This window comes from Thamnophis sirtalis, unplaced genomic scaffold, assembly GCF_051295495.1.
Source record: "Thamnophis sirtalis isolate CommonGarterSnake01/CBP01778 unplaced genomic scaffold, rThaSir2_p1.2 scaffold_6, whole genome shotgun sequence".
Classification (NCBI taxonomy): Eukaryota; Metazoa; Chordata; class Lepidosauria; order Squamata; family Natricidae; genus Thamnophis; species Thamnophis sirtalis.
In genome coordinates, this window is record NW_028261386.1 from 118,806,516 (window position 1) to 118,822,117 (window position 15,602).

A 15,602-nucleotide genomic window follows, 5' to 3' on the forward strand; every position below is an offset into this window, starting at 1 on the left:
TCGCTTCTAATGTTCCACATCTTCGGGCTTACCTGTAGGAGCCAGGTTTGGCATGGAATACCACCAGAAATGGCAGAGCTTATGCTACAGTCCGCTCTTCCATAGGTGGATATGTAGGAAATGACCTACATACATAAAACCATGCATAAAGTTATGCTTTATCTTGATAATTATTGTTGTTTTTAAAATTCATTTAAAAATATTAGAAATAAAGACAATTATTTTCAAAATATATTTTTTTCTTACGTTACATTTTCCTGTAATACAGTCAATATAGTAAGTGGTTCTTTGTGTAGGCATCTAATATTACTGTATAAATGTACAATGTGCAGTTTATTTAAATTTGTTTAGTATATATTTAAAATGAGGCATGATTTGTTTCCATATTATTACAAAGTAAATGATTTAAATATCAAATTACTTTGCAAAAGTTAGCTAGATAAAGTTCAAGTTCTTACTTTTTAAAATATCTCTCTTTTCTTAGGTGGTACTCTGCAAATTTCATTCGGTGTTCCTTTCCCAGAAAGGGCAGGTTTATACCTGTGGGCATGGTCAAGGAGGTCGCTTGGGGCATGGTGATGAGCAGACTTGCTTGGTATTTTAAAACTAATAATTTAGATTATGAAAAAATAATTGATTTTTAGATCCACTAAGCTATATACATGGTAGGACTCCTAATTTCTTTTTAAAAAGTGGCTATTCAGCAGATATTGAAAAACATGTTTTTCTTTAATGTAGTCTATGTTAAATATGAATACTATAATTCTGATTGCATATCCGTAATGTCATGTACACAGTACATGTACACAGATGTTACTCCCCCATTATCCACAGCTTGAGACTTTTATTCCATGATGAAATAATGGAAATGATGATGGAAATAGTCCAGTGTAGTTGGGGGGTATAAGATTATCTTATAATATTAAAATACCATTCTTAATACTTTTAACTGTTTACGTACATGTACAAAAAGAATACAAGCAAATATATACACGTACATACATATTATTAGATACATATTTCTTGAAGCAATTAGAGAATGCTGTCATTCTAATTTTAATGGGTAGATCATATTGAGCTTTTTTGATCTATGGTTAAAAGTTGTGTTGGTAGTTGATTCCATAAATAATGGGTTGCTTTCATTATTAATGAATTCTCAAACTATCTGGTAGGGAACATAAATTAAAGAATAATCTTGGATAATATTTTGAAAGGTAGCCATGGACAGGCAGAATCTTATAGTTTAAAATTAACAAATTTATTAGAATATAATCAAAACACTATTAGGACATTTGTTTAGTCAGTTTCCATTTACTATTTCAGGAAAAGTAACAGCTTTGAGAGAGTTTTATTTTCTCCACAAAAACTTATATCGTAATAATAGTATTGTTACAAGGTGTCCTACAAGACAAAGGATGAATGAAAACACATAATCCTTTTGAAGGTGATTTTGCTTGAGTTCTTGATAATGAACCTTCTAATAGAGAGAGATGTGGCTTGAAATATTAAAGGTAACGTTTTTCTTCTTCATCTGTCTTAGATTCCTAGACTGGTAGAAAGCTTGGTGGGTCATCAGTGTTCTCAAGTGGCAGCAGCTAAAGATCATACACTTGTACTAACAGAAGATGGATGTCTATATGCCTTTGGCATTAATACTTTTCATCAACTTGGTATACATCCTCCTCCTCCTAACTGCAGTGTTCCCAGACAGGTAAAATTAATCTTACTAAGAAGGTGTTTTAGATGTGCCTATACATTTGTACGTTCATGCATCAAGTGTGCACACCTTGTTAGCATGAACATACTCTATCGTCCATCTGTCCCTCCCCCTCTCCCTCCCAATTTCTATAGCTGCCCATCTCAATCCTTACAATTCAGAATCATATATATGCACATTCATACATCAGATATAGTGCCAAGTGATATAGTGTGATACTTATTATTTATTTTACAGTATTTATATTCTGCTCTATTACTAAAAATTCTAGGCAGTTCCCAAAGCCTGCTTGTAGAAGGATTTTAAAACTATGTTCTATCACTATATAAGTATATAAAATCCAGAATTAAAATGTAACATACGGCACATTAAAATGAAACACACCAGTTAGATGTTAATTTATGAAATCATGCCTGAAAGACCAACTTTTAATAGCTTTCTCAATAACAGAAGATATAGGTAGTCCTCATTTACCATCCACCATTGGACTGGTAACTATTGCTAAGCAACACGGTTGAAAAATGAAAAGTCACATGCTTGCACCTGACTTAAGATAGCAATTGTCAGTTCCTACTGCAGTTAAGTTGATGTTATGTGACTGAGGCTTGCAACTTTACACTTCCTGCGGGCTTTCCAATTGACAGTTCTTGTTGGAAGCTGGCTGTGAAGATCATAAATCGTGATAATGTGGCCAAGGACACTGGGGTTGTGGTTAAGGTGCTTAGTTAGAAAGCAGAAGGCTGAGTATTAGTCCTCCCTTAGACCTGTAAATCTTGGATCAGTCACTCTCAGAATTGTTATTGTAGGGAATATAAGAAGAAGGAACATTAGCAATAGCACTTAGACTTATATACTGCTTCACAGCCGTCTCTAAACAGTTTACAGTGTCAGCATATTGCCTCCAACAATCTGGGTCCTCATTTTACCAACCTCAGAAGAATGAAAGGCTGAATCAACCTTGAGCCTAGTGAGATTCGAATTGCCAAACTGCTGGCAATTGGCAGTCAGCAGAATTAGCCTGCAATACTGTATTCTAACCACTGCACCACCACAGCTCAGGTATATATTAGGTATGCAAACTGCCTTTAATTAATAAAAATAAAGGCAGAATAAATATGTAATATTACATGAAAAAAAATTAAAGAATCATCCAGAAGGCTAGGCTTGATACGGCTATTTCAAAGTTTTCCCTGATTGCTTTTGCATGTGTGTGCACTTCTGCTGGATCTGACAGGCAAATGAAGTGACTACATGCATGCAAACATGCACACAAAGACAGTAAGGATAAGGTGCTTTGAAGGCTTTGCTTGAGCCTCTGTTTTGAAGGCTTTGCAGAACTCTATTAAACAAGTACTTTATTGTGATTAACATCATTCTTGGTGCTCTTAATCTAAATATGAGCCAAACAGATGACAACAATAAAATATTAAAGAACATAGCAATCTAAGGGAATATTACAAGCTATTAAAAAGCTCTCTAACAATTAAGAGTTCTTCGAAATAACTGAAAGGTGTCCAAGCCTGCTGGATTAAAATGTTTCTGACATGTAAAACTAAAAAAAGATTGCTTGGCAAATTTCCCTGAGAAGGGAATTTCAGAGTTGTGGCGTCACCATGGCAGTGTTCATCTCCCTTGCAATGACTGATTAAATAATATATGTTCTTATTTTTTATTTACGAATTAAAATGTCTTTATTGAATTATGTTGTTTCTCTGTTCTTCAGATTCAGGGCTAAGCTGATTTGATTTATGACACCTGTAAGTATGTCTGTTGGCTTTTTTAAAACAGATTCAAGCAAAAAATCTTAAGGGAAGGACAGTGATTGGTGTGGCTGCAGGGAGATTCCATTCAGTATTATGGACCAAAGAAGCAGTCTATACAATGGGACTGAATGGTGGACAATTAGGTGAGAGGGAATAAAAAACATTTGATGTTTGTGGGTCTTAATCGTTGCTTAAATTTTACAATCTACTTGCGGTACCATGAGATGCCAAAGTTGACATGTATTTGAAGTAGTGCTGTTAATGGTGAAAGTTAACTATGCCCTTGGGAAATTGTTGATTTTTCATATTGCAGTTTTTCTCATATTGCAGTTTTATTTGATTTCCTTTACTTTCTAGCCCTCTCTCTATATATCTTGCCTATGCAATGAATATTCCTACCCACCCTCACAAAAAGAACGATTATTCTAACAAACTAAAAGAATTCCTCTAAGTTTAATATTCAAGTTTATTATATTTAATACTTAAGTATTAATATTTAAGTTTAATATATTTAATATTGAAAACACAGTATTTTGTAATTAAATGTTTTAGTATGTTAACAGTATGTTAAATTAAATGAAATTGAACCCGAACATTTATCAATTTAGAACCTACATAATCAAGGGAACATGGGTACAAATTTTAGAAAAACTTACAAGGATCCTTGAAAGAGTATGTGAGTGTAATCTGTAAATTTAGCAATGGATTCAGACTGGTAAAAGGTTGCATTATGACTCTGTATGAAACCATAAAGTTTTAAGACCCTCCAAGTAAAGGTATACATATTAATTGTATTAGGAGTAAAGTTTTGTTTGTAAAATGTTTTCATTCAGTTGGATCCTGCCTATAAGGTTGGCTTTCAGTGATAAGCTAAACAGAATGTTGCACAATTATTCATTTAATAAACAGAATTTGTGACCTTCTTTCCATGATGTAATATGTAACTTTTTCCAGTGTTCTCTTTTAATGTGGTTTCATTACAAAAGCCTCTTTGGCAAGAAGCTCCTGGAACATCGTTACCGATCAGAAAAACAAAAGTGCTGAGTGTGGTGGGATAGTGGTCTAATTCATTATAAGGCTGCTTCATATGTTGGCATATGTTTAAAATTATTTTTTTGATCCTCCAAGCAAGTGCAAGTGGTTGAATGGAAAATACTTATTTCTGCCTTTCTTAATAAGAAAAGAATTGTGCTTAAATGCCAAATAATTCTAGATCTGGAAAACTTGACATTTAGGGTATTCTCTTACATTGTAGGATACTTGCTAGATCCTAATGGAGAGAAGTGTGTAACTTCTCCTCGCCAAGTCTCTGCTCTACATCATAAGGACATCAATATGTCCTTTGTCACTGCAAGTGATGGTGCCACAGTTTGTGTTTCTGAAAAAGGAGACATCTATTTGCTTAGTGACTATCAGTGCAAGAAGATTGCTTCCAAGTGAGTGGTTTTTTCTTCCCAGAGAATTGTCTAAGCTTCTCTTTCTGATTTTTTTAAACTATGTCAACAGATTGAAAGGCTGTGGTTGTTGGTTTCCCCCCCCAAAATCTTCTGTTTTAAGCATACCGATATTGCTGACATCTAATTCTAGGCTGTTTGAGCTGTGATGATGTGGAAGGACTAATATTGTTTGCTCCATTGTATAGTTGTACAAGTCTTTGTCTAGATTGTTCTGCCAATTGTGTGAAATAGGCTTTTGCACGTAGAACTGGCCTGGATGCAATCTGTTTTTGTTTAATATAGTACTGGAGGAACACAATATAAAGCAAATCTAATTTGTAAACATAGAAATCCTTTAAAAATATGCAACTTTTGAACATTTTTTCCCGAGAGAAAGAATTTTAGTGAAAAAACCCCAATATTTAACATTTTCTGAATAGTACCTATGTTAGCATAGCATCTTTTTTTTAGTTTTTAAAGTGCTACAAATTAATATTGTAATAATAATGTAATTTTGCCCAGTAAAAGTGAATGATGATGCCCTAGAGTTAAAATGTAAATCAGATAGAAATCATTCTGCTGCTTTTAGTTTCAAAATCCTGTCGCAGAGATGGGTCAATAATTTTGGCCAAAGGCTGATTTGGTTTTGGGTAGCCATGTGATAGCTGTGGGTGGCTTGCTCATTGCAGGCAAGCAGCCTGATGCTTTTTTCTAGAAACCAACCAGTCATCAGTCAATACTCAAATGCTATATGGAGAATCTTAGTTTTGAGCATCTTCTGGAATGAAATCTGGATGAGACTTGGTCCTTCTTGAGTTTTGGCCCACCTCACCTGATAATAGTAATGATAACAGGCTGGCTGATTGCATCAATTCTGCCTGAAGAATGTGTGGTACCATTTTTTTTGTATGAAATGTAATATTATATTGTCAACTGCATGTAATCAGTATTTAATTTTAGTGAAATTTCAATATTAAAAACCCCAGCTTTTTCTAGGCCTTGTGCTTTTGGAATACATCTCCAACATGTTGGAGCCTTTTCTGTTGCCGCCCCGACCCTGTGGAACGAGCTCCCCATGGAGATCCGTACCCTCACCACTATCCAGACCTTCCGCGCAGCCCTCAAGATCTGGCTCTCCCAGCAGGCCTGGGGATAGGTTTCCAATTACCCGCCCGAGTGTTTGATCGCTGAATGAAAGTTGTGTTTTATTATTTTTTCTTTGTGCACATATTGTTTTGTTTTTGACCTTGCACCCCCCTCCCCTGTGGTTGTAAGCCGCCCTGAGTCCCCTCAGGGAAAAGGGCGGCATATAAATCCCAATAAAACCTTAAAACCTTAAATGTTACTCCAAATGCTGATAGTGTAGATAATGTAAATTGTATTTTTTTAGCTTAAGTTGCTGTACAATTGAAAATGGAAATTCTATAAATGTTTAAATGCTATGATCCTCTTTTTAAATTATAACTTGATACTACTGTATATGGATTTTTGGATTTCTCAAATTTTGATTTCCTAGATCCTGACTAACATTTGAATCATTATCATCAAATTCTTTCCAGCTTACTTGAATATGCAACTAGAATGCTTTCTTAAAAATAATGCTTAACCTTCTCTTTTCAGGTACCCAAGCAACTTTGCATGCACTCTTGTCAGTAATCTTTACAATTTAATTAATGCAACTTGTACAGTTAGTTTGATTTATTGAGTATAAAGAAAGCTGAAATGATTATGGTTTGTTAAAATGATTGTTTTAATACTGATATTTCAACCCAGAATGGCCTTATCTAGATTTTAACTATTTTAACTCTCCAGTTGTCTCCAAGGTTAAGGATTTTAAGCCAGTGCACTTTCTAATTCTCGCTGTGAGTTGTAAGGAAATTTTGAAAGTTATCGTTCTATTCTCCTTCTGCATTACAAGTTATTTTTTCAGATACTATCTTAGAGTCAATAGTTTGTCATGTTTTTATTGATGCACAATATATATATATATATATTTAAAAAAAAGAGTTATATGGTAAATATTGCATGATTTGTGAAGCAAAATGTTAGCAACAGAATAGGACAAAATGTCACATTGGCTTATTGTACAGGTGTGATATTTTAGGAGTAAGAAAGGTTATTGTATCATGTTCTCTTTGTTTAGTCATTGGGCTCTGTCAACACTGCAATTTTTTCATTAATAACTCACTTTTTAAATTGTCAAGTGAGATTTCTTTTTCTGTTCTTATTCTTGTTTATGTCAGCATAAATTCTTTTGTGTCCTTGTTTAGGCAACTTAACTTAAAAAAGGTTCTCGTAAGCGGAGGCCATTTGGATTACAGGGTGAATCCTCAACATCTTAAAGAAAACGGAGGTCTGAGGATTTATATTCTTGCACTGGACCAAGCTGGAAGAGTAAGTTGTCTCTTCTCCACTCCATTGCTGCATCTGGACAGCATATAATAAGTATGCTTATTGTTCCCTTTCTAACACTGAAAATTTCTTTTTTGAATTGGTTAATGATTATGTACAGTTGCATCAATAGAGTCATAGAGATAATGACTCTATCAAATCAAATAAATACCAAATACCAAATAATTAAGTTTCTGAAGCCAGATAGATTCTATTGACTTTTCAGTACAGAAAATAAGTACAGAGCCTTGGTGGCGCATTGGTTAGAATGCACTACTACAGGCTACTTCTGCTGCCTGCTGGCTGCCTGCAATTTGGCAGTTCAAATCTGACCAGGCTCAAGGTTGACTTAGCCTTCCATTCTTCCAAAGTGGGTAAAATGATGCCCCCAAATTGTTGGGGGCATTATGCTGACACTGTAAACTGCTTAGAGAGGGCTGTAAAGCACTGTCAAGCAGTATATAACTCTAAGTGCTATTGCTATAATAAGTGCAGAATGAAGATATAGAGAGCTACTAATGTAGACATATTTTCCTTTCCCTTTTTTAAAATGTTATGTTTTAGGTGTTGTGCTGGAAATCTGCCAACAGTCCAATGAAACAGTGCCGATGGATCTATGGCCGCCAAGTGTATATGTCTGATGTTTTTCTAAATAGGAATGAAATTATGTTTGTTACACAGGATGGTGAAGCTTTTAAGGGAAAATGGATGGATGGAAACAGACATTCAGAAAAGAGAGGTCAGTTAACAACCTTTTGACAAAACTGAAGCCTTAAAATTTAAATCATTTTTGGGTATGTATCCACATGAACATCCTGGATATGAAATGAGAATGCATCCCATTCCTTTTCTCCTGCAATCAACATTTATCTGCCTTTATAGTCTGGTTTGTCCTTTCTCTCTCCTGAGAGGGTTTGGGAACACATGAGAAAGTTGCAGTGAAAGTGGCAAATATGTTTACCTAACAGAAGCCATTCCATTCCCTCAGTGAAAAGGGGCTATGCATGCCCTTTTTTGACAAAAAATGGGCCTGTTTTTTCTCATTTTTGCCCCCCCCCCCCCCCCCCCCCGGAGCGCACTCTACAAGCCTCCTAAAGGCTATTCATGCCCTTTGCAAAAAATGGGCTGTTTTTGGAGGTTTGCAGAGTGCAAAAACATTTTTTAAAAAATTTGCCTCTTCAAAATCTTGGTGCGTCTTATACTCCGGTGCATCTTGTACTCCAGAAAATACGGGGTAAGCATATTTAGGTTGGTTCTAAATATTTCGAGATAGTTTTAAAAAACAAGACATGTACTCTAATAGAATAGAATTCTTTATTGGCCAAGTGTGATTGGACGCACAAGGAATTTGTCTTTGGTGCATATGCTCTCAGTGTACATAAAGAAAAATAAAATAGAATACATTTATCAAGAATCATAAGATAACAACACAGTGATAGTCTTGGTTACTAATAAGCAATCAAATCAAACTAGGAAACAGATAAAACAATATAAATTGTAAAGATACAAGCAACAGGGTTATAGTCATTAGTGGGAAGAGATAGGTACTAGGAAGGATGAGAAGAAGAATAATAGTAATACAATCTTAGTAATATTTTGACAGTGTTGTGGGAATTAGTTGTTTATCAGAATGATGGTATTCAGGGGGAAAACTGTCCTTTTGTCTTCTTGTTCTGGTGTGCACTGGCCTATAGCGTCGTTTTGAGGGTAGAAGTTGAAACAATTTATGTCCAGGATGTGAGGGTTCGGTAGATATTTTCAGAGCCCTCTTTGACTCGTGCAGTATACAAGTCCTCAATGGAAGGCAGGTTGGTAGCAATTGTTTTTCCTGCAGTTCTAATTATCCATCGAAGTCTGTGTCTGTCTTGTTTGGTTGCAGAGGCAAACCAGACAGTTGTAGAGGTTCAGATGACAGACTCAATAATTTCTCTGTAGAACAGAATTGGCAGTTCTTTGGGCAGACATATATACATACGTCTCTGATTCTGAAACTCATAGATATTTCAGAATAATTACGGAAAGTAAGTTTCTGCCTGATTATCTTGCCATTCTATGTATTTATTGCAACATAATCTTCATCAATAAATTAAGAATTATATTCATACTATTTCATATATGACATATTAGCCTGTTACTGAAAACTTGGAATTGGATGCATAGTCAGTGTACAATGTTGGGTTGTATCTTTTAGTGTGCATAAAGTAGATCCTGGGTTATTTTACTAAAATTTGTGCGGTAAAAAACTAAACTATACTTAACTATTAGTATTTTCTTTAATTATAAGTTATTTCAGCAGTATACTTCCAACAAAATGTTATTTTATAAATGGCCATTGCACAATTTTTTTCTGATTAGTTTCACCTATTAATTCTTTTCTTTGTTTGCTCCAGAAAATTAGTCAATCAAATTTTAGGGCTTGTAACTTGGTATGCTTGGAAAAACTATTTCTTTTTTCTTGCTGTTTGCTTCCAGTTAATGTATCTTGTATTAAAAAACAAATGCAACATATTTATTTAATACTCTAACCATCTGAACTGCTTAAACCAAGATATGTTGGATTCTCTCTATTTAGCTAGGCATTATACAGTAGTCCTTCATTTACAACCACAATTAGGTCTGGAAACAACCCATTGTTAAGTGAAAACTGCCTGCAGTTCTTGGATTTGATAAAAAAGTGAAGTTGTGCATTATTGAGTTTGATGTTAAGGTTTTGAAAAATCAGCTGCATTTGTCATGTCACAGTGATAAATTTTATTTCCAAAGCAGCCATGGATATGGTAGATGAAGGTTAGATTCGGCATTTTCTTCATCTGGTAAAGTGCTCATATTAGGAATTATTCAATTTATTCCTGGCAAATTAAGAATATTTTTTTTTGAAGTCACGAGGATTTATTTAAAAATATATAAAAAATAATATATTTTTAGATAGTTGGCAAAAATACAGTGGAAGATAATAATTTAAGGAGGATACATCTTTCAATAATATTATTTATATTAGAAAAATCTTTAAAATAAAATTCCATGTGCTAAACTTGAAAGTTAGTCCTTTTCCCCATTTATTTTCAATGGTCATATGAGACTATGGTGGTGCAGGTTTTATGCAGTATTCCAGTTTTACCACAGGATGGCAGTGGTATGCTACAATTAATATGATTGAAATATAAACTGCTTATAGTGTATCTTTTAGTTCATAAGTTAATAAAGTACCCCCACCCCAAATCTTGGATATAGCCTTTGATAGGAAAAATGAAATACACATCCTACTTCCACAGCAAAAATAAGCACAAGAGACAGCAGCAAGGCTTGACTAATACCACGTAGACAGATAAATATCAAATTTCTAATGAAATTTTCTTGCTCCGTTTGTTTATCTTTTTCCTTAGAGAAAAATAGATTCCTGAAGCAAAATTCTCTGCTCTGCTTTTTCCAGTATCTTTCAGATTTTAGCCTCCATTAGGCTGAGAACTATGCTGGTTTTTTTTTCTTTTGCTAGGCATAGTACCAAGCTTCTCTATTTCCACTTCCAGTTCTTCTGCAAGATTGAAAATTAAATTTAAAACATTTAAACAGGTCTCCATTTCCTTGCTTAGAGAGAGGGATTGGGATCTAAAACAACAAAATTACATCCATTAGAATCTGTTGTGTTACTGACAGCTCTGTGAACAAAAGCAAGTTTCTCATATTGTATTTGTTCATGTGCATGGTTTGCAAAATATGGAAATCACTTGAAGAATTCTGAAGAGATATTTCGTAGTGCAGATGAGCAAGAGCCTTGCCCCATTCACAAATATGGACTAAAGAAGTTTGCATTCTGGTAATGGGAAGGTGCCCGCTATGTCTGAATTGGTGTGAGCTGCAAACCCCATAGAAGCCTAAGATGGAGCATGCTTGTCTTGTGCTTAAAGCTAACAAGTGCTTAGTACTTTTGTATCTTGCTTAAATAAATAAATATGTAAATAAAATCCAACATGATGAAAAATCTCTGCGGAAGCAGTGTCTTTGGTGGAAAAAGATGTAGCCTTCAAATCTAAGAACCCTTAAAGGGAAAAAAAAAGAATCATCATTGTCTGTTTATACACTTACTCTTAAGATCCTTGCAAAGTTTAGTTTAGTTTGCTAAATTATGGGTAAAAATTTAGAAGCCCGTAGAGGAAACTTGACAGCAAGCCAAGTCCTCTTGTGGTTTTGGGCCTGATTACAAAAACAATTTAGAAAGCAAACGAGGTATGATTCTTAATAGAAATTTGAATCCATAAACATTTAGCACTGGTGGGCTCAGTAAAATTATTCAAATAAAAATATTTGTCAGCCTTTCCTGATCACCTAATTAACTTTTTCTTTATTTTACAGATACGCTGTCAAACCTTCATAATTCTTCAAGTGATATCTCATCCTATGATGCAAACAGTACATATGAACGAATACAACTTGAGAAACTTGCTTTTGTGCACAGAGCAGTCAGTATTACAACAGATCCTAATGGATGTAATTTTGCTGTTTTACAGTCAGATCCCAAAACAAGGTTTGAGTACATATTGCAATAACCTTTCCCTGTGCAACTTCTGGACCGAACTGAAAATTCGCCCAACTGATTATGTCATTATGCAGATTACTCAAGCTCTTACATCTTTAATATTTAGCATTCAATTTGTACTCTTATCTGACTAAGAAAAGAGTAATTAACCCACCTTTACTGTCAGCAGAGGAAATATTGGGCTATATTTCAAAAACTAAAGCAAAATATGGGTTGAAGTACAATAAGAAATAATAGCGTACTAAATCTTTAGAATGAGAGCATGTTTTTTAATTGTTAAAACATATATAAGAATGAATGTTCTTTATTCAAGATACGTACAGTTAGCAGTTGAGAGCTTCCCTCGTTCCCTCTTCCAAAACATAGGATATATTTGAGCATATCTAAAAGGTAACTACTGTATATATCAAGGACACAATTGTGTTTATTGTCTTTTTGTTTCATGTTCATCAGCAGGTTAAAAATGCCTATTTTTAAAATTGTCGCTTTCTCTTTCTATTACACCTCAAGATTTTTATAGGATATATTAAAAGCTGGATTTTTTTGGAAAAAATTAATGCTTGTGTGCTTTTTTGTTCCAGTTTGTATGAAATTCCAAATGTGTCAAGATCCACCATTACTGAAGATTTTGGAAAGTTGTTGAGAGAAGCTGAAGTTATGGACACTATCCATGATGTTACTTTCCAGGTTGGCACTCGGACTTTTCCTGTGCACAAATACATGTTGGCAATGCGCTCTGATTTTTTCCGGAAACTCTTTGTATCAGACCCAAACTGGTTAGATTCTGCTGACCTGTATCGTAAAGATAAAGACGAAGTTGGTTGTGATCTCTTTGTGATGGAGAAACTTCATCCAGACTTGCTTATGTACCTTCTCCAGTACATTTACACAGACTCATGTGATCTGCTGATTCATGGCTACAGGCCCAGAATGGCGTACAAAGAAAGAGTGGAAGAGAATGAAGACAACTTAATTACAAACTTGAATAAAATAGCTGTTCATGGGGACGCTAATAACAAGTCTGCATTTGCGGTTTATAAACGCAACCAAGTGCAGAAGATGAATGAAAAACAGAGAAGTAAATCAAAATCCACTTCTAAAAAATGCAAAGATGGAGAAGAAATGAATCTTGTTAAAATGTTGCAAATTGCTGCAAAGAAATTTGGTCTTAGTAATTTAAGTTCAAGGTATGTGATGCCTTTTTATGATTTTGTATGTGTGATTTCCCCCCTCCACACAAACAAGAGTTTAATCTTCAGGTTAATATCTGGACCCAATATTGATGTTTCTGGTAATGCGTTCTATATTCAGGGAAAAATATTTGAAAACACGAGGCTTTCTGTATATAATTATGTACAGTGTTGTATCTAAGTTTTATGAACAGAAAATATTTTTAAGAGGAGGGATCCACATTGCTGTTCGAACCATACAGCTGAACTCATTTACAAATATGCAGAAAGTTAACAACTGAAGTAGCATCTTGTTTGTATAAGTTGACAGTGTACATTTGACTGCATTTACTTTGCTACTCAAAATATAATAACAAAATTATACAAATTAGTTATGGACTTTACCATAATCCTGTTTAGCTTCCTTTCCTGTTTCTAGGAGGCCTTCATAGTCTATTTATTTTGCTGGCACAGACAAACAAATGCATGCAAAAGCAGAGGTTTTTCTAATTCTGAAAAAAAAAACACCCACTACTGGAAAAATGCCATATATTGAACAGACAAATTTTCTGTTGGTTATTTATTATTGCTTTCAAAATAAATTGTTGTAATAACAATTGTGACCTTTTTTTTAAAATTTTCATTCAGGCTAGATGGAATCAGGATAGAAAATGGAAGAGTTAATGTTGTGAACAGAAAAAATGGCAACAAACCAAAGTTCAGTCAGAAAAAAGGGTGAGTTTATAGGATTTGGAAGAGGTAGGGGTTACAAGACCAAATAAACCAATGGGTAATCCAGAAACTACTTTTCCTGAATTGTGGTGAAGGGGTTTCATGTCTCAGTGATGGCTATGATGGCTATGGTATTCAGAGTATACACTCCAAGAAGGGTCATCCATGATAGGCTGAACTTAGTACGGGGAATAAGAATAAACAAGATCCACTGGAAAAGAAAATGACAGTCCACTCCATCATTCTGCCAAGAAAACCAAATGGACACTCGCAACCCATTCAATGTCAATATTCTACTAGAAGCTCCTTTGGGTCAACCATGACCTGGATGGCTGACAATCTCCATAGAAGTCAAAGTCAGTTCTGCAATACAACCCAAAAATGATAGAATAGTCTCAACTTGAATGCTAGGCAAACCAATCAGCAATTTGATGATACCACTCCCATCATAGAAGCAGAGGAACTGGAAGATGGACACATGTATTGTAGCTTGCAACATCTTGCCGATTCAACACCAACACCACCAAAAAAGAGATATGCTAATGTTAGGATATGTAAGAGCTCAGGGAGGAAATAAATACCATCTGAGGTAGTGGGGGAAATGGCTTTTGTTGTATAAAATAAAACAGGATAGTAACTGATAAGAATTCTGTGAAAATAATTTCAATATTTATAACAAATTCTCCAAATTTGTTTTACAAACAACCTAAATATGGCTTTACAAATGCACATTTCTAAATAGGCAAGATGAAATCAAATTGATATCTACAAGCTTCTTCAGTCAGCAAGGACAAAATCTGGCACTGATCGTTGGTGTCAATCACAAATTTGTTTTTGTAAAATCAAATAAATACGTTGTGTGTTTACATGTTAAGCTCTGTAAGCAATAAACTGCTGGTTTTTTGATTAATTAGTATAATATTTGTATATATTGTATTCTATATAATGCTGTTAATTTTTTCTAGTTCACGCCTTTGTGATGTGACTATCAAGTCTAAAGATGGAAAGGAATTCCCATGCCACAAATGTGTGCTCTGTGCCAGACTTGGTAGGTATTAATATAAGGTGGCTTTCTTAGTTTATTAATGGTTGTGGGTCTTTTTAATACATGACAGAATGAAATCTCTCTCCTTTGCAGACTACTTTCACAGCATGCTGAGCAACTCTTGGATTGAGGTGAGTTTGTAGATCCGTTACCAATCCCTTTTTTAAAATTTAAAAAAAAAAGGTGCGAACGTATTTATTGGGAGTTATGTGGAGAAAATTATTTTCTTACGAAGTAAATTAAAGTAATGCCAAAGAGGATTATATCCTTTCCAGAAGATAAAAATCATTCAAAAATAAAGCAGTATTTCCTTTTTTGTAAAGATTAAAGAATGTAGTTACTTCATTTTAATACTTACAATTAGTATTAACTATTAACTGCACTCTAATGAATATGTATGTATGTATGTATGTATGTATGTATGTATGTATGTATATAAATATATAAAACAATAGGAAACAGGACCTCGCTCAGTGGGAAGAAGTTCGGATATTCAAGGAAAAATGAAATACTAAAAAGCTCATTAATGATAAAACTGTTCATACGGAAGAAAATTAAAATGTCCTCATTGCCTGTCAAAAATGGCCTTAGTAGACTTTAGTAATTTCTTAATAGATAAAGGAGCATTTAAAAAGAATATTCTGGTTGAGAATACTTTTAAAAGAATAGGATGAGTTAACTTTCATAAAAATTGTATTTGTGACAACTGTAGCAACAACAACCATTCTTTTCTCATACTGTGCCAGCCAATGCAATCCTAGATGATACCTGGAACTTGGACCAAGGTCACACTGTTACATATCGTCACATATTCT

At 34.3% G+C, this 15,602-nt stretch overlaps 1 protein-coding gene across 2 annotated transcripts in view; it reads left to right on the forward strand.

Annotated features, from left to right (window-relative positions):
• The window catches only part of IBTK (inhibitor of Bruton tyrosine kinase), a 58,566-nt gene that overhangs the window by 8,009 nt on the left and 34,955 nt on the right, over positions 1–15,602 (forward strand). For both annotated transcript variants that reach the window (XR_015697087.1, XM_014067556.2), the window contains exons 5-15: positions 485–595; positions 1,541–1,711; positions 3,506–3,623; positions 4,736–4,916; positions 7,187–7,310; positions 7,872–8,046; positions 11,658–11,829; positions 12,423–13,028; positions 13,659–13,745; positions 14,708–14,790; positions 14,881–14,918. Coding sequence is in view for 1 of the 2 variants with exons in the window: in XM_014067556.2 (XP_013923031.2) it covers positions 485–595; positions 1,541–1,711; positions 3,506–3,623; positions 4,736–4,916; positions 7,187–7,310; positions 7,872–8,046; positions 11,658–11,829; positions 12,423–13,028; positions 13,659–13,745; positions 14,708–14,790; positions 14,881–14,918 (1,866 nt within the window). In the remaining variant the exon portion in view is untranslated. The remainder of the gene's footprint in view (positions 1–484; positions 596–1,540; positions 1,712–3,505; positions 3,624–4,735; positions 4,917–7,186; positions 7,311–7,871; positions 8,047–11,657; positions 11,830–12,422; positions 13,029–13,658; positions 13,746–14,707; positions 14,791–14,880; positions 14,919–15,602) is intronic.